General features: G+C 38.4%; 1 protein-coding gene across 1 annotated transcript; it reads right to left on the reverse strand.

Annotated features, from left to right (window-relative positions):
- Nucleotides 1-183: 183 nt before the first annotated feature.
- Nucleotides 184-13,006, reverse strand: LOC138982135 (protein TEX261-like). The gene is made up of 6 exons (XM_070355353.1): nucleotides 12,596-13,006; nucleotides 8,416-8,495; nucleotides 7,798-7,951; nucleotides 6,594-6,661; nucleotides 5,936-6,047; nucleotides 184-5,491 (listed from the first exon to the last, which is right to left on the reverse strand). The coding sequence occupies exons 1-6, from the start codon at nucleotides 12,663-12,665 to the stop codon at nucleotides 5,373-5,375; spliced, it is 603 nt and encodes a 200-aa protein (XP_070211454.1). The 5' UTR covers nucleotides 12,666-13,006; the 3' UTR covers nucleotides 184-5,372.
- Nucleotides 13,007-13,011: the final 5 nt, after the last annotated feature.

A 13,011-nucleotide genomic window follows, 5' to 3' on the forward strand; every position in this document is an offset into this window, starting at 1 on the left:
TTAAAATTGTACTTTATGTTGTACATTTTGTTTTGATACAAGACAATATTCTTCATGTTTGCTGCTGAATTGTGACCTTATATACATATGTATACTCTGTGTGTTTGTCTGAAACATTTGCTGTTGTTATTATTGTTGCAATAAAATAATGATATTGGAAAGAACAAAACTGTACAAAAATCAGACCTTTTTTAAAGATTGCACTTAAACTTTATTAAGAAACACAGACAAAACATTCACAAAGCAGTTTTACAGAGATCATGACAAGCTAACAAAGATTCAAATATAGAATTAAAAAGAAATGCATGCAAACTGTTCAGTTCAACTATCTCTCCATACATGCACTTCTTTTCAGAACATCTAAACTGTCCTTTTTTTATAACAATCAAACATAACACACAAACTCAAATGCAGCCACCCAGGAAATTACCAGTCATTGTCAACATTAAAAAACAAACAAACAAGAAAACATGAAAAGTCAATCGCAGGGAAGCAGAAAAATCCTATTAACACTGATAAAATAATGATGCGAGTAAAAACACACAGTTCATACCATTTCAACACAAGTACACATGGTACATGTAACGTGAAACAGAGCAAGAACCGATTTCTACCACACATACACCGGAAAGAACTTGTAATAGCGGTGAATACTTGAATTCATTTGTAAAGCATTTCATGCTTAATACATGTAGCACTCTGCACAGTGTAATTGTAAAGCAAAAATGTACAAGCAGACTTTAAGATATTTTAATTTTACTGTGCAGAAAACAAAACCTTTGTTTTTGCATATTTTAAAACACAATTGTCCAGGGAACCAACTTTCACAAAAGAGAAAACCAGTACAGTAATCAACAGATACATTTCTAAAAATAAAGCTGCCATGGATGTGCTTAATCTTGCTAAAACCAAAGCCTATGAAACCTAAAGACACTGCCTACTAAACCTCAGCCTGTGCACATTCTAACCAAGATTTTACAGCATTCCCATCAGAGTTGGCCGCGAACAGGCAAGGATGTTAAGTGGTACCCTATTCAAAGGACACGCTCATGAATTAAACAATATTTATGATAAAACCCCACCTACTATGAGGTTGACACTCTGAGATGATAACACTTAACAGGGCTAAGAACTGTTCAAGGTAGGAAACTAATCACTTCACTGTACGTGCCACTTTACAAATGAAAAATTATCACTGTAGAATTTGTTAATTTTTTTTTAATCAGCATGAATCATCATTGCACATTCTCACCAGTGCATTCATGCGGTATATCAACCAAAAACACAATGTTCATTGTAATCAGGAAACAAAAAGAGAGAAGATAAAAAAAAAACCCTGCATTCAAAATACTACTCGCTGAAGTTTTTGCCTTTGTTTCTTTTACGTTATTGACTGATTTCTCCTCACTGAAAATCTTTCACTTTGTTCAAGAATAACTCTAGCATACCAGTACATGTAACAATTCACAAACATTGAACTTGTGTACATTGTGTTTCAATTAAGAGTTCATTTTAATTCTAACCTCACCTCACTAACATTAAAGCATCACATTCATGTCAAGCAGTACACAAGTAAACCACAAAATCCAAACAACCTGGAAAAAGAGAATGCTTCATGTCCTACAGGCTAAATATTTCGCCTCTTAAGGACTAGATATGGGTTATATGATAAGAGTTTTACGCCCTCAAGGCTTTTTGACGAGATACACAAGTGTATGCGTGTTTAGGCGGTATCAGCCATCTGCACTTATGGCAGAATGACCAAGATCTTTTACGTGCCATTGTGGTGACACGGAGGTGGGACATGGCTTCCGTCTCTGGGCCTGAACATAGAGTTGACCCGTGTCCGCCCCGGCCCGAATACGAACCAGCGACCTTCCGATCACAAGTCCTGTGCTCTACCAACTGAGCTACCGAGCCCCCCCCAAACAACCTACCAAGTATAAGGTAAACACATGCAAATTAAACATCTATTCCCTCTGGTTTGCTTGGAATTGCACTTATTGCCTGCTGATGATATGCATAAAATCCAACTTCTTTCTCGTTGTAGCTTTCTTAGGCTGTGAACAATCCATGTTTAATTACATTTTGACTTTCCCACAATACATCACTTTCAAAAGTTTCAACAGTCACACTCGAACTAGAACACTGAATGTCGTGTCGAAGTAGGATACCAAACTTGTTCATCTTTCAACCTATTACACATCACTGGAGTAGACATGAAACATATTTTTTACTTACATAATTATCACAATGCACACAGCAAAAAAGATCTTTGTGACACAATGACAGTATTTTTCCAAATCGATGCAAGCACAGTGAAATAACAGACATCTTCTCTGTGTAAAAGAAACCTTTTAACTATCAATCAGTCCATCACTATAACCAAACCAAACTATCGCTTTCAAAGCAGGCAACTTCAAAAGTAGGGACACTTTTAGTTGATCCAAAGCGTAAGTTCTTGTAATAAGTACCACTTCAGGATAGTTTTTTTGTCCCAATACAAGATGTAACCACAAATAAGTTCTTCAATTTTTCAAGCAAGGATCAGATTAGTGTCCGTCTACTCGAATAAATGCCAAGCCAACAAGAGGCGAAGCCATCAAGGCTCACGTAAGAAATCGACAAACAGTAACACAAACTCAATCACTCCGTCACACACACACACACACACACACACACACACACACACACACACACACACACACACAGAAAGAGCATAGGTGAAACTGTGCAAGAAAGCGAGACACTAGATCTAGATCTGTCTGTCTGCATGTAGCCTACTTACAGGGACACGACTGCCAACTAGTCTCGGCGCGCTCAAAATAATAATGACCGAGACTTTCAGTACTTCCTTCGCGTGACGTCTAACCCTCTTACGTCATAATGTGACGTCAATGTAATGTGACGTCTTCAAATGTTAGAGTTTCTACCACAGACATACACACGCACGCACATACGCACGCACGCACGCACAGACAGACAAAGTTACGATCGCATAGGCTACACTTACGTGAGCCAATAATAGATCAAAACACCACAATTTTCAAATGAAGAAGAAACAAAACTGACATGCAACAGAATTGATGATTCATAAGGGAATAAAATAATAAACTTTAACACAACTTAAAGTCGGATTTCACAAAAAGGTCATGTTCTATATTATTTTTTCACGAGCATCATATTTACAATAACACTTCAGATAATAATGCCAAGAGTCTTTTGTGCAATCAGAGACAATTACTTATTACTACATGTACCATCAAAGGTTCTGTTAGATACGAAAAATTCATGCACTTTTGGTCTACTTTACACTAAAAGGCGAACTGCACCCATTGTGACAATTTAAAACTGTCTAAAGAACTGGTTCTTCTTGGAGTTGCGAACAATGTTGGTACCGATAAAGCTTTTGATGTGTTAGTAATCTGTGCCAAACACCACGTATATATTTCCAAAATGAACAAAAAGACCCCTCATTTTCAGACATTTAGTACAAATTTTAAGCAAAGATTTATTTGTGAAAAGTATAACGCAGTTGTGAATAATACAGTAGATAAATTTTACAAGGATTGGCGCCTGTATATGCATGTTTTGATGTAACCCTTAGGTTTTTTCTTTCTTAAATCCTTTTGATACTGCGACCACCAAGCCCTGAACATCCCCCCCTCCCCCACCCATCCTCCCACCCCATGTATGTTGTAATTGTTCAAGTGTTTTTCTGTTGTATGGTTCTGTCCCTTTGTTTAGGTGATGTCCTGTAATGTACAGCATATACATGTACAAAAAAACAACAACAAAAACTTCACAAAAAGAGAATTAAAAAAAAAAAAAAAGGGATCAATGTCTGTGTGCTGCAACCAAGATAACGCAAACATAAACAAATGCAAACAACCAATCAAACATTATCTACAAACCAAGTACACATAGCACTCTCATGCAAGACCAATAAAATCACTGTGCAGTTTTACAAAAAATGGCAAGGGCAAATCTATACAAGTTAAGGTAAAGATAACTGTCCATTTTTTTTTTTACATGTATGGAACACAAACTGTCAGTGTTTACATGTACAAAGCACAAACAAATGTATGCTGCATACCAAGTGGCAAACAAAGTACTGCACTAATCTCTATCTTAGCACCAGAAAGAATGCACTTTCATATGTGTTGTTTGTATTTCTCTGTCTGTTGTTGCTTTTGACAGTGTGCGCATGTATGTGTGTTGTGTGTCACAATGCAATACTCCTTTCAAGATTTTCAATAAAAACAGTAACTTGCTTTGGTTTCTGAGCAATATGTACATTAAACTAAGTTACATGCCAGAACATAAATTACAAAGTTCAACAAAGAGAGAGGGAGAAGGGAAAAATACTGCTATTCTACACGAGTAAGTTTAGTTTTTAATAATGCTCTAAATGTTAAAAAAAAAAAAAATTAAAAAGAGATAGAAACAGTTTTTTTTTTAGGCAGTAAAATTATTATTGTTGAAAACTTTCAAATGAATTAATAAACAAAGCTATCAGGTTTTACACGTTACCTGGATTAGTTGCCATAAAACTAAGAACGAAACTGTTTCTTTCTTTATTTGGTGTTTAACGTCGTTTTCAACCACGAAGGTTATATCGCAACGGGGGAAGGGGGAAGATGGGATAGAGCCACTTGTCAATTGTTTCTTGTTCACAAAAGCACTAATCAAAAATTTGCTCCAGGGGCTTGCAACGTAGTACAATATATTACCTTGCTGGGAGAATGCAAGTTTCCAGTACAAAGGACTCAACATTTCTTACATACTGCTTGACTAAAATCTTTACAAACTATATTCTAAACAAGAAACACTTAACAAGGGTAAAAGGAGAAACAGAATCCGTTAGTCGCCTCTCACGACATGCTGGGGAGCATCAGGTAAATTCTTTCTCGTCCCAACCAATATGGGACTCCCCCTAACCCGCGGGGGGTGAACGAAACTGTACACAGTTTGGAGGGTCCATGGTCCTTGTCATCTACAAATGTGATAAATGACAAATAAATTGGAAACCTAAATTCTGACTTCACATAAGTATGGTAAGCAAATGTACAGGTTTAAATTGCCAATATCATTGGGGTCAAGGCAATTACAAGGTGACTACTGAAAGAATAGAGGGTAATTCCTAAAAAGTTTTAATAACCACATGAAAACAGTTTCTTGCATGACCTTTGGAGGGTGAGGGTTGGGTGGGGGGAGGGGGGTGAGAGAATCACCCCAAACACACTTTTCCAGGCAGAAACTTGAATGCAGCATCAACCTTCAGCAACCTTGAATTGTTGTACATTCTGCTCTTTCCAGTTCCAAACTAGTGTCTTGAGCTCGTGAAACCTGCACGGCACAAAAGAGGCGGCTCAGTAGCTCTTTTTCACTCGCTGGGGTAGGACGGTACCCTGGACATTCTTGAAGAAATGCAGCAGTCCATATTTCTTTCCCTTCCGGTTGAAATAGCTGGTGACCACATCAGATTCATCTGCAACAGAAATTTGTCTTGTGGTGAGAACCTGACACAGTGATCTAAGATAGTTTGATCGAGATGTGGATTAAAATACTCTCCTAGTCTGTTATAAACGATATACTCGTCTCTTAATGTCTAACTTAACAGTAGATAATCGGAATCAGCTGACAATGCTCTTAATTGGTTTGTCTACTTTAATTTGACTCCTTTATCTGAGAAACAAAGGTAAGTAAGCGCTCAGACATAAACAGCAAGTGAACGTTTTGCAAAATCATTCTCCTGGCACCTGAGAGTATAAGAAGCATTGAAGTGAACAAACAACGTTCATCCTGTGAAAAACACACACACACTCACACACACACAAGCACGCACACACACAAGCATGTACACATACACAAACAAACACAAGCACATACACACACACACAAGCACGACACACACAATCATGTACAAACTCACCTGAAGGGGTTACAATGTCTGCGGTGACAGGCAGAGTGTTTTCGTTGGCTGACAGCGACACAAAGAATGCAAAAGGCACCAGCCACAGACAGATTGTAAAGTAAGACAGCACCTGCAAGAAAAATGACCAAACACAATCTTACTTATCTTGTGAACTAAGTTAGATCACAGCAAAGTCTGAATCGATTCATTGATGCTGGAGTACGCATTTGTGCGAGGGACCTTTTCTGAGCATTAAAAGTTGTTTTCCCGCATTGACAGGGAGCAGGGAAAGCTCAGGGGTGCTCAGTTCGAATCCTGGTCTACAAAAATGTCCTTGACCCTAGGGTTGGTGACATTTTTGTTGAAAGGCTCAGGCATACTTCGATAGACAAGTTAGTGGAGCTATGATAAACAAAATTCAGTTTCTTTCTGTAATTTGTAACTCTCTGAACCACAAGAATTACACTGATTACACAATGACACACACACACCAGAAAGTTACCTTTGTAGAAAGTAAATGGACAATTTTTATTAGTAGTAAACCGTCTTCTTTGAAAATCAGAACCACTACCAGTCCTTTGCAAACCCTCAGCAGTGATGGTGTCTAGCTGGTCCATATCAAGGGGTGGCTCTCACATAACACAAAACTAACACATTCAAAAAGTGTATTGCTTACCTCAGCAAAGGGATACCACACATCAGAGAAATACGAAAAAGCCAGGTAATGGTTAAAGACGAGCAGAACTGAAAACAGAAACACAAAAGAAGTTGAATCAATGTCCAGCTGCAGCAATACTGATGGGTACATAACCTGGCAGAAATTAACAATTATGTAGTTGGTTAAGTCATGAAATCGGCCAAATTTAAAGCCATATACATGTACTCGATGACTATACACGCTAATTGCTTTACCAACAGCTGGAGACAGACTAAATTAAGTTCCCTGCAAAATATTGTGGTCTAGGACCCCTTAAATGTTGAGATATTTGAATTTTCATTTTGATCTGGATCGTCCTATTTATAGATTTGGCAACACATGTAACGTTGATGCAAGGGAGAGAACACCGCGGCTTTGTTGACATCCTCACTTTTTCAGAGGCTAGAACAAGCTGTAATGCATGTATTATGGTCCGCGCATGGTGACGTATCGTCATTATATGGTCTTATGGTGCGTTTGACATCGATTGTGGGCAAACTACACTTTGTAAACACGGGAGTGCGTTAGTATGCCTTTAAACTTTCGCTGCTTTGTTTTGAAAGCATCCTCAAAGCAGTCTTCTTTTCAAAGCAAATTTATTCTCCTCTCCAAGCTTTGAAAGGGGCATAAATGGAAAACCTCAAATGGGTTCAGCAATTATCTTAAACACAGGCTTATAATCGAGATGCAAAAAAGAAAATGACTTATGTATTAACTGCGAAATGGGGAACTTGATCTAGTCAGTGATGACGCTGGTTGTTTTGTGAATGTCAGGTTTAGCTTCAACAAAAGGAGAATCACTCCACAAAAACTAATTATGTAGTCCGACAAATAGTAAAATTAAGCCATAATAAAAACATAGCAATAGCATAAGTTTGATAAAAACAAAACAAAAAAAACAATCAACTGCATTCAAAACTGGTTGGACTGAAATTCTGGTTAATCACTTAATGCTAAAACTGTTAAAGTGGGGGTGAGGTACGTAGCTCAGTAGCTACAGCACTGGTCTCGTGATCCTTGGGTCACGGGTTCAAATCCAGACCGGGACAGCTACGAGTCCATTGCATACATGTACAGACTCGGAGATGGTATCCATTTGCCACTCCTGTCATACTGCTGTGGCATGTAAAAGGCCTCGGTCATTCTGTCAGAAGTAAGAGTAGCTGATAACACACAAACATACCAATAGATGCAATGAAGGGTGGAGAAGTCAGGTCGAAGAAGGGGAAGGTCTGCAACACAAAGAAGTAGGAAAGGCTGGCCGCAAAACCACAGGCGATCATCAGCAGCGGGAATGCCTCAAAGAGCAAGATCATCAGATACACGCTGGCAGTCAGCTGAAAAAAGTTGCAATGTATGTAAATGAATTCATTTGGGTCTTGAGAAATTGTCAAGATCTATACATGTATGTATACATGTATTCTTCTGGAACAGAGGGAGATAATTAACTGCAAAGCTATAGTATGACTCCTATGAGAGATTGATGACACTGTGTGTCTCTGTGTGAGCACATGCCTACGCACGTGAAGGGTGGAGAAGGAGTGTGTGCACGCACGCGTGTTTGTGTGCGTGTATAAGTGTGTATTGTTTTTTAAAACTTAAATGTCAGTATGAATCAGCACTGATAAAAAGTGATATTTCCCAGAATTCTTTCAGTGGTTTTCAAGGCAGAACACTTCTGAAGGTCTTCACAACACATACAGTTGACATGTTGTTACAGTTGTATAGCTCTGTGGGATTTCTATCAAACCCCACAAACAATGAATAAGTTTTAAACTATAAGTATAACAAGTGAACAAACCATGATGAGATACTTGATGATCTTTCCTGTCATCACAGTGTACTCCTCAACTAGTTCTGCCAAGTAGAACAGTCCAGCCGCTGCAAGCACAAGGAAATAGAAGTGTCTTCATTTTGCAGAAAAAGAATGCACTAAGCTTACTGCATGCTGCTGAGAACAGCTGAACTTTCTCTCACTCATGTTGTTATATAAAACTGAGACAATAAAGTAATATTGTACTATTTATTGTATTGACTCTTTTTGAAATAGAAGAATACATGATCTGCCATCATCACTGGGTTTATGTATGTAAACAAGCCCCACACGAATAGGTAACAAGAAAATTGGTTGATTAAAATCAACATGGCCGAAGCAATGTTTTCATAATGATGTTGATGATGTAGTTGTCGCGACCCTGTGAATGTGCACTTTCGGATGAACAATGTTTACTGTGTGGGTGTGTGTGTGTGTGTGGGCATGTGTGGGTGGGTGTGTGTGTGTGTGTGTGTGTGTGTGTGTGTGTGTGTGTATGTGTACGTGTGTGTGCATTTTAATTGTTGTGTATACTGAGAGTTCGTTCCTGTAAGAGCCTCTGGATTTTTGTAACATTTATGTTTTGTTTTTGGTTTTGTTGTAAAGTGTTTATGATTGTGTTCTATTCCGTCAATGGCGTCATTCTGGTAATGATGTTGTTATTGCTTTTGTAAAGCGCTTTGTGTGTTCGAAAGCGCTATAGAAATCACCATTATTATTAATATTATTATTATAAAAGAAGCGGTATTGTACGGGCACATGTTGAATATGGGTTACATGTGTTGCAGAGTATTTGAAAATCCATAGGCATAAAAACATGCAAAGAAGAGTGATAGGTCCCTGTTGTGAATATCTAGTCAAGTGGATAAATTGATTACTTATGTTTCACACTAGTTTTGCTGTTAGAGAGAAGAGATGGTTTGGCGGTCATGGGTTGTAGGTTATGCAACTTTAAGAGCAAGGCGCATGGTGCATGTTCTTGTGATCGTTTTGATGAAAGCGTCATGAAGAGGGTGTTACAAATACAATGTACATTTTGTTTTTGATGTTTGGTCTTCGTTGTGGTGGTTGTAAGATATTGTGATGTGTTTAACCAACGAGATACAATGCTATTTGGGACATGGTAATAATTGGTTGCCGGTATGGACGATATTCTGCGCTGTTACGGTTTGAGATTTTTGGCAGGGGTGAGCAAAAGTGTGACCGACTCAGCGCAGAGATGATCGAAGAGATTGTTTCGTAGTTTATTAGTGTTGTGACGAGCGTTGGCTAATGGTAACGAGTACATATGTGTGAAGTTGTGGTGTGTGTGTGGTTGCGCGTTGGTTGGGATTATGGGTGTAATTTGTAAAACAGATGTGACAGTAATAATGGAGTTCACATTGAGGTTAGTTTGAAATGGAACACGCGCAAGTTTTTGAAAAAACAATATCAAATTTTGAACCATGAGATCTTCATTAAATAATAAACTGAACATCAGCAAAACATCAAAGCAATTATTAATAAGGTTTTAAAAGCTTGACTTACTTACTTTGTTAAATAGTGGATTGAAGGCTGAAAACCTCATTTACAAATTACAACTGAGATGGGGAGGAGGGGGGGGGGGGGGAGTGCTGAAAGTGTGGACGAGAATACAAAACAAGTCGCGTAAGGCGAAAATACAATATTTAGTCAAGTAGCTGTCGAACTCACAGAATGAAACTGAACGCAACGCAACGCAGCAAGACCGTATACTCGTAGCATCGTCACTCCACCGCCCGTGGCAAAGGCAGTGCCCGTGGAATTGACAAGAAGAGCGGGGTATTCGTTGCGCTAAGAAGAATAGCACGCTTTTCTGTACCTCTCTTCGTTTTAACTTTCTGAGCGTGTTTTTAATCCAAACATATCATATCTATATATTTTTGGAATCAGGAACCGACAAGGAATAAGATGAAAGTGTTTTTGAATTGATTTCGAAAAAAAAATGTTGATAATAATTTTTATATATTTAATTTTCAGAGCTTGTTTTTAATCCGAATATAACATATTTATATGTTTTTGGAATCAGCAAATGATGGAGAATAAGATAAACGTAAATTTGGATCGTTTTATAAATTTTTATTTTTTTTTACAATTTTCAGATTTTTAATGACCAAAGTCATTAATTAATTTTTAAGCCACCAAGCTGAAATGCAATACCGAAGTCCGGGCTTCGTCGAAGAGTACTTGACCAAAATTTCAACCAATTTGGTTGAAAAATGAGGGCGTGACAGTGCCGCCTCAACTTTCACGAAAAGCCGGATATGACGTCATCAAAGACATTTATCAAAAAAATGAAAAAAACGTTCGGGGATTTCATACCCAGGAACTCTCATGTCAAATTTCATAAAGATCGGTCCAGTAGTTTAGTCTGAATCGCTCTACACACACACACATACACACACACACACACACAGACAGACAGACACACATACACCATACCCTCGTTTCGATTCCCCCTCGATGTTAAAATATTTAGTCAAAACTTGACTAAATATAAAAATGCTGAGTGACAACAGGGAGGCAAGATACAATGAAGGTTTTTTTGCAAAGAGAAATCACTGTTTGAGACTTAATATTTTACATTTTAAAAATAAGAGTTTTGGATTGGTTTGGCCTAAAAAAAAAATAGGTGTGGTTACGGTAACCCGACCTACCCTATTTTGGGGGGCCGACCCTATAACTTTTTATTACATTTGTCAAAAAAATACCCAAAAAAACAAGTAAACGAGTGCAGAAAACGCAATGAAAGCGAAAGCGCCCGAGTCGCACACTTATTTCCCTGTCAAGTAGGTTTAATTTGTACACATTAGAAAAAAAAGTTTAAAAAAAAAAGTGATTGCCTACCTTCCTACCCTATTTTTTTTGGCTATGTTACCGTAACCACACCTATTATTTTTTTTGGCCTTTGAATAACTGGACATGGAAAAACAGACCTGTTGTACTTGTAGGTCTGACATATCATGAGCAAGGTTGAACAACAAAGCCATCCTTGAAATGAACTACATTAATATTATGTACAGCTTTGGAGATGTAAAACTGCTTACAAAACGATTACAAAACACTTATTCCATTATTGAAAAGGGGGTATCAGGTAATGCCCTTGTTTTTACAAATTGTACCAAAGTCGATTAACTTTACTATGTACGATGTTTGCTTGCAAATTACAACACAAACGCGAAATACTTAACTATTTGTAGAGTAAATCTAAGGCATTGCAGACAAAGCAACTGCAAGAAAGTCAGGTTTTAGCAGTGTGAAAATCCGCTGAAAACGGTCTTATATCCCTTCCGTTAACATGGCTTCGTCCGGCCGTACATGTATGACACTGACCCTGAGCTGACCCTGAGGCACTGAAAAGGTTTTCCCGGAAAACTTCTCTCGAAGAACAAAATGGGTTCGGTGGATTTGTCAGTCTGTCACATGTTGAAGGGCCCCATACGGGTTGAAAGAGATAAGCTACTGTCGTGTTTTTTCCAAACCTAGTGCACTACCGTTCTCACGAGATAAGTTCAGTACTTCTGTTTTGTTCCTTTTTTTCCAATTGACACCATGTATGACAGATGAAGCAGAAAAGCCTGTTGTGAAAATGCACAAATTAGGACAAGGAGGAAAAAACTCAATTTCATGTTGGCATCTTCTCCACTGAAAAGCTCTATAACCCAAAGACTGAAGACCAAAGTGCTTTACCCCACTTCTGACCCGAATCACCTCCATCCTGCTAGGTACACGTGCACTCAAGTTAACCTCTGCTTTGACCTGTGTGCCAGGAGTCGGATGTGAGAGAGAGAGAGAGAGAGAGAGAGAGAGAGAGAGAGACACACGTACACACACACACACATAGACAGAGACAGACAGAAGCGGAGAGACTCAGAGGGAGACACAGACAAAGACATACATGTATACATGTGAGAGAGAGAGAGAGAGAGAGAGAGAGAGAGAGAGAGAGAGAGAGAGAGAGAGAGAGAGAGAGAGAGAGAGAGAGACAAAACCGAAACTAATCTCGTGAGAACGGTAACAAAACGAGACATGTCAGTTCTCCGAACCCATTGCAATAGATGACCATCACAAAGCCCCAGTATTTCTAATACTAATTTAGTAACTAAACTTCATTAGTTGTCCTGTTACTGATGCAGAAGTTGTAACTTACCAATGGACAAAGTCACAATGCATATTTGAATGACCAAAGCGATCCAGCTGAGCAAATACAAAAACCACATTTCTGCTGTTATTTCTTCTCACAAACGCTGTATCTTATTAATTCTGAACGAAAGATTATCATGCCCTGGTCGGCATACACTGAAAGTTCCAGCACACAAGAAACGACGCATCCATGCACCGTGTCGGGTAGTTGGAGTGCTTTCCCTTGACGTTCTCAAAGTCAATACATTTTTATTAGTTACCTCCCCTGAAATGTATTTTATTTTCTGTCCTTTCCCTAAATACCAAATAACCATTTCAAGTCAAAACACTCAGACATTGACCATGTACTATGTACGGTCCCCTTTTGGTTTGAGAAAAGTTCTTTTGTCGCTTTTTTTTCATTCCTTGATGATGGAATTTACT

The sequence above is a fragment of the Littorina saxatilis genome, linkage group LG12 (genome assembly GCF_037325665.1).
Source record: "Littorina saxatilis isolate snail1 linkage group LG12, US_GU_Lsax_2.0, whole genome shotgun sequence".
Lineage (NCBI taxonomy): Eukaryota > Metazoa > Mollusca > Gastropoda > Littorinimorpha > Littorinidae > Littorina > Littorina saxatilis.

Coding starts and splice junctions, on each gene's coding strand:
- LOC138982135 (XM_070355353.1), bottom strand. CDS start 12,665: ATGTGGTTTTTGTATTTGCTCAGCTGGATCGCTTTGGTCATTCAAATA. Junction 7,952..8,415: donor TCATCAAGTATCTCATCATG/GTTTGTTCACTT, acceptor AACTTTTTTCAG/CTGACTGCCAGCGTGTATCT. Junction 5,492..5,935: donor AGACATTGTAACCCCTTCAG/GTGAGTTTGTAC, acceptor TTTCTGTTGCAG/ATGAATCTGATGTGGTCACC.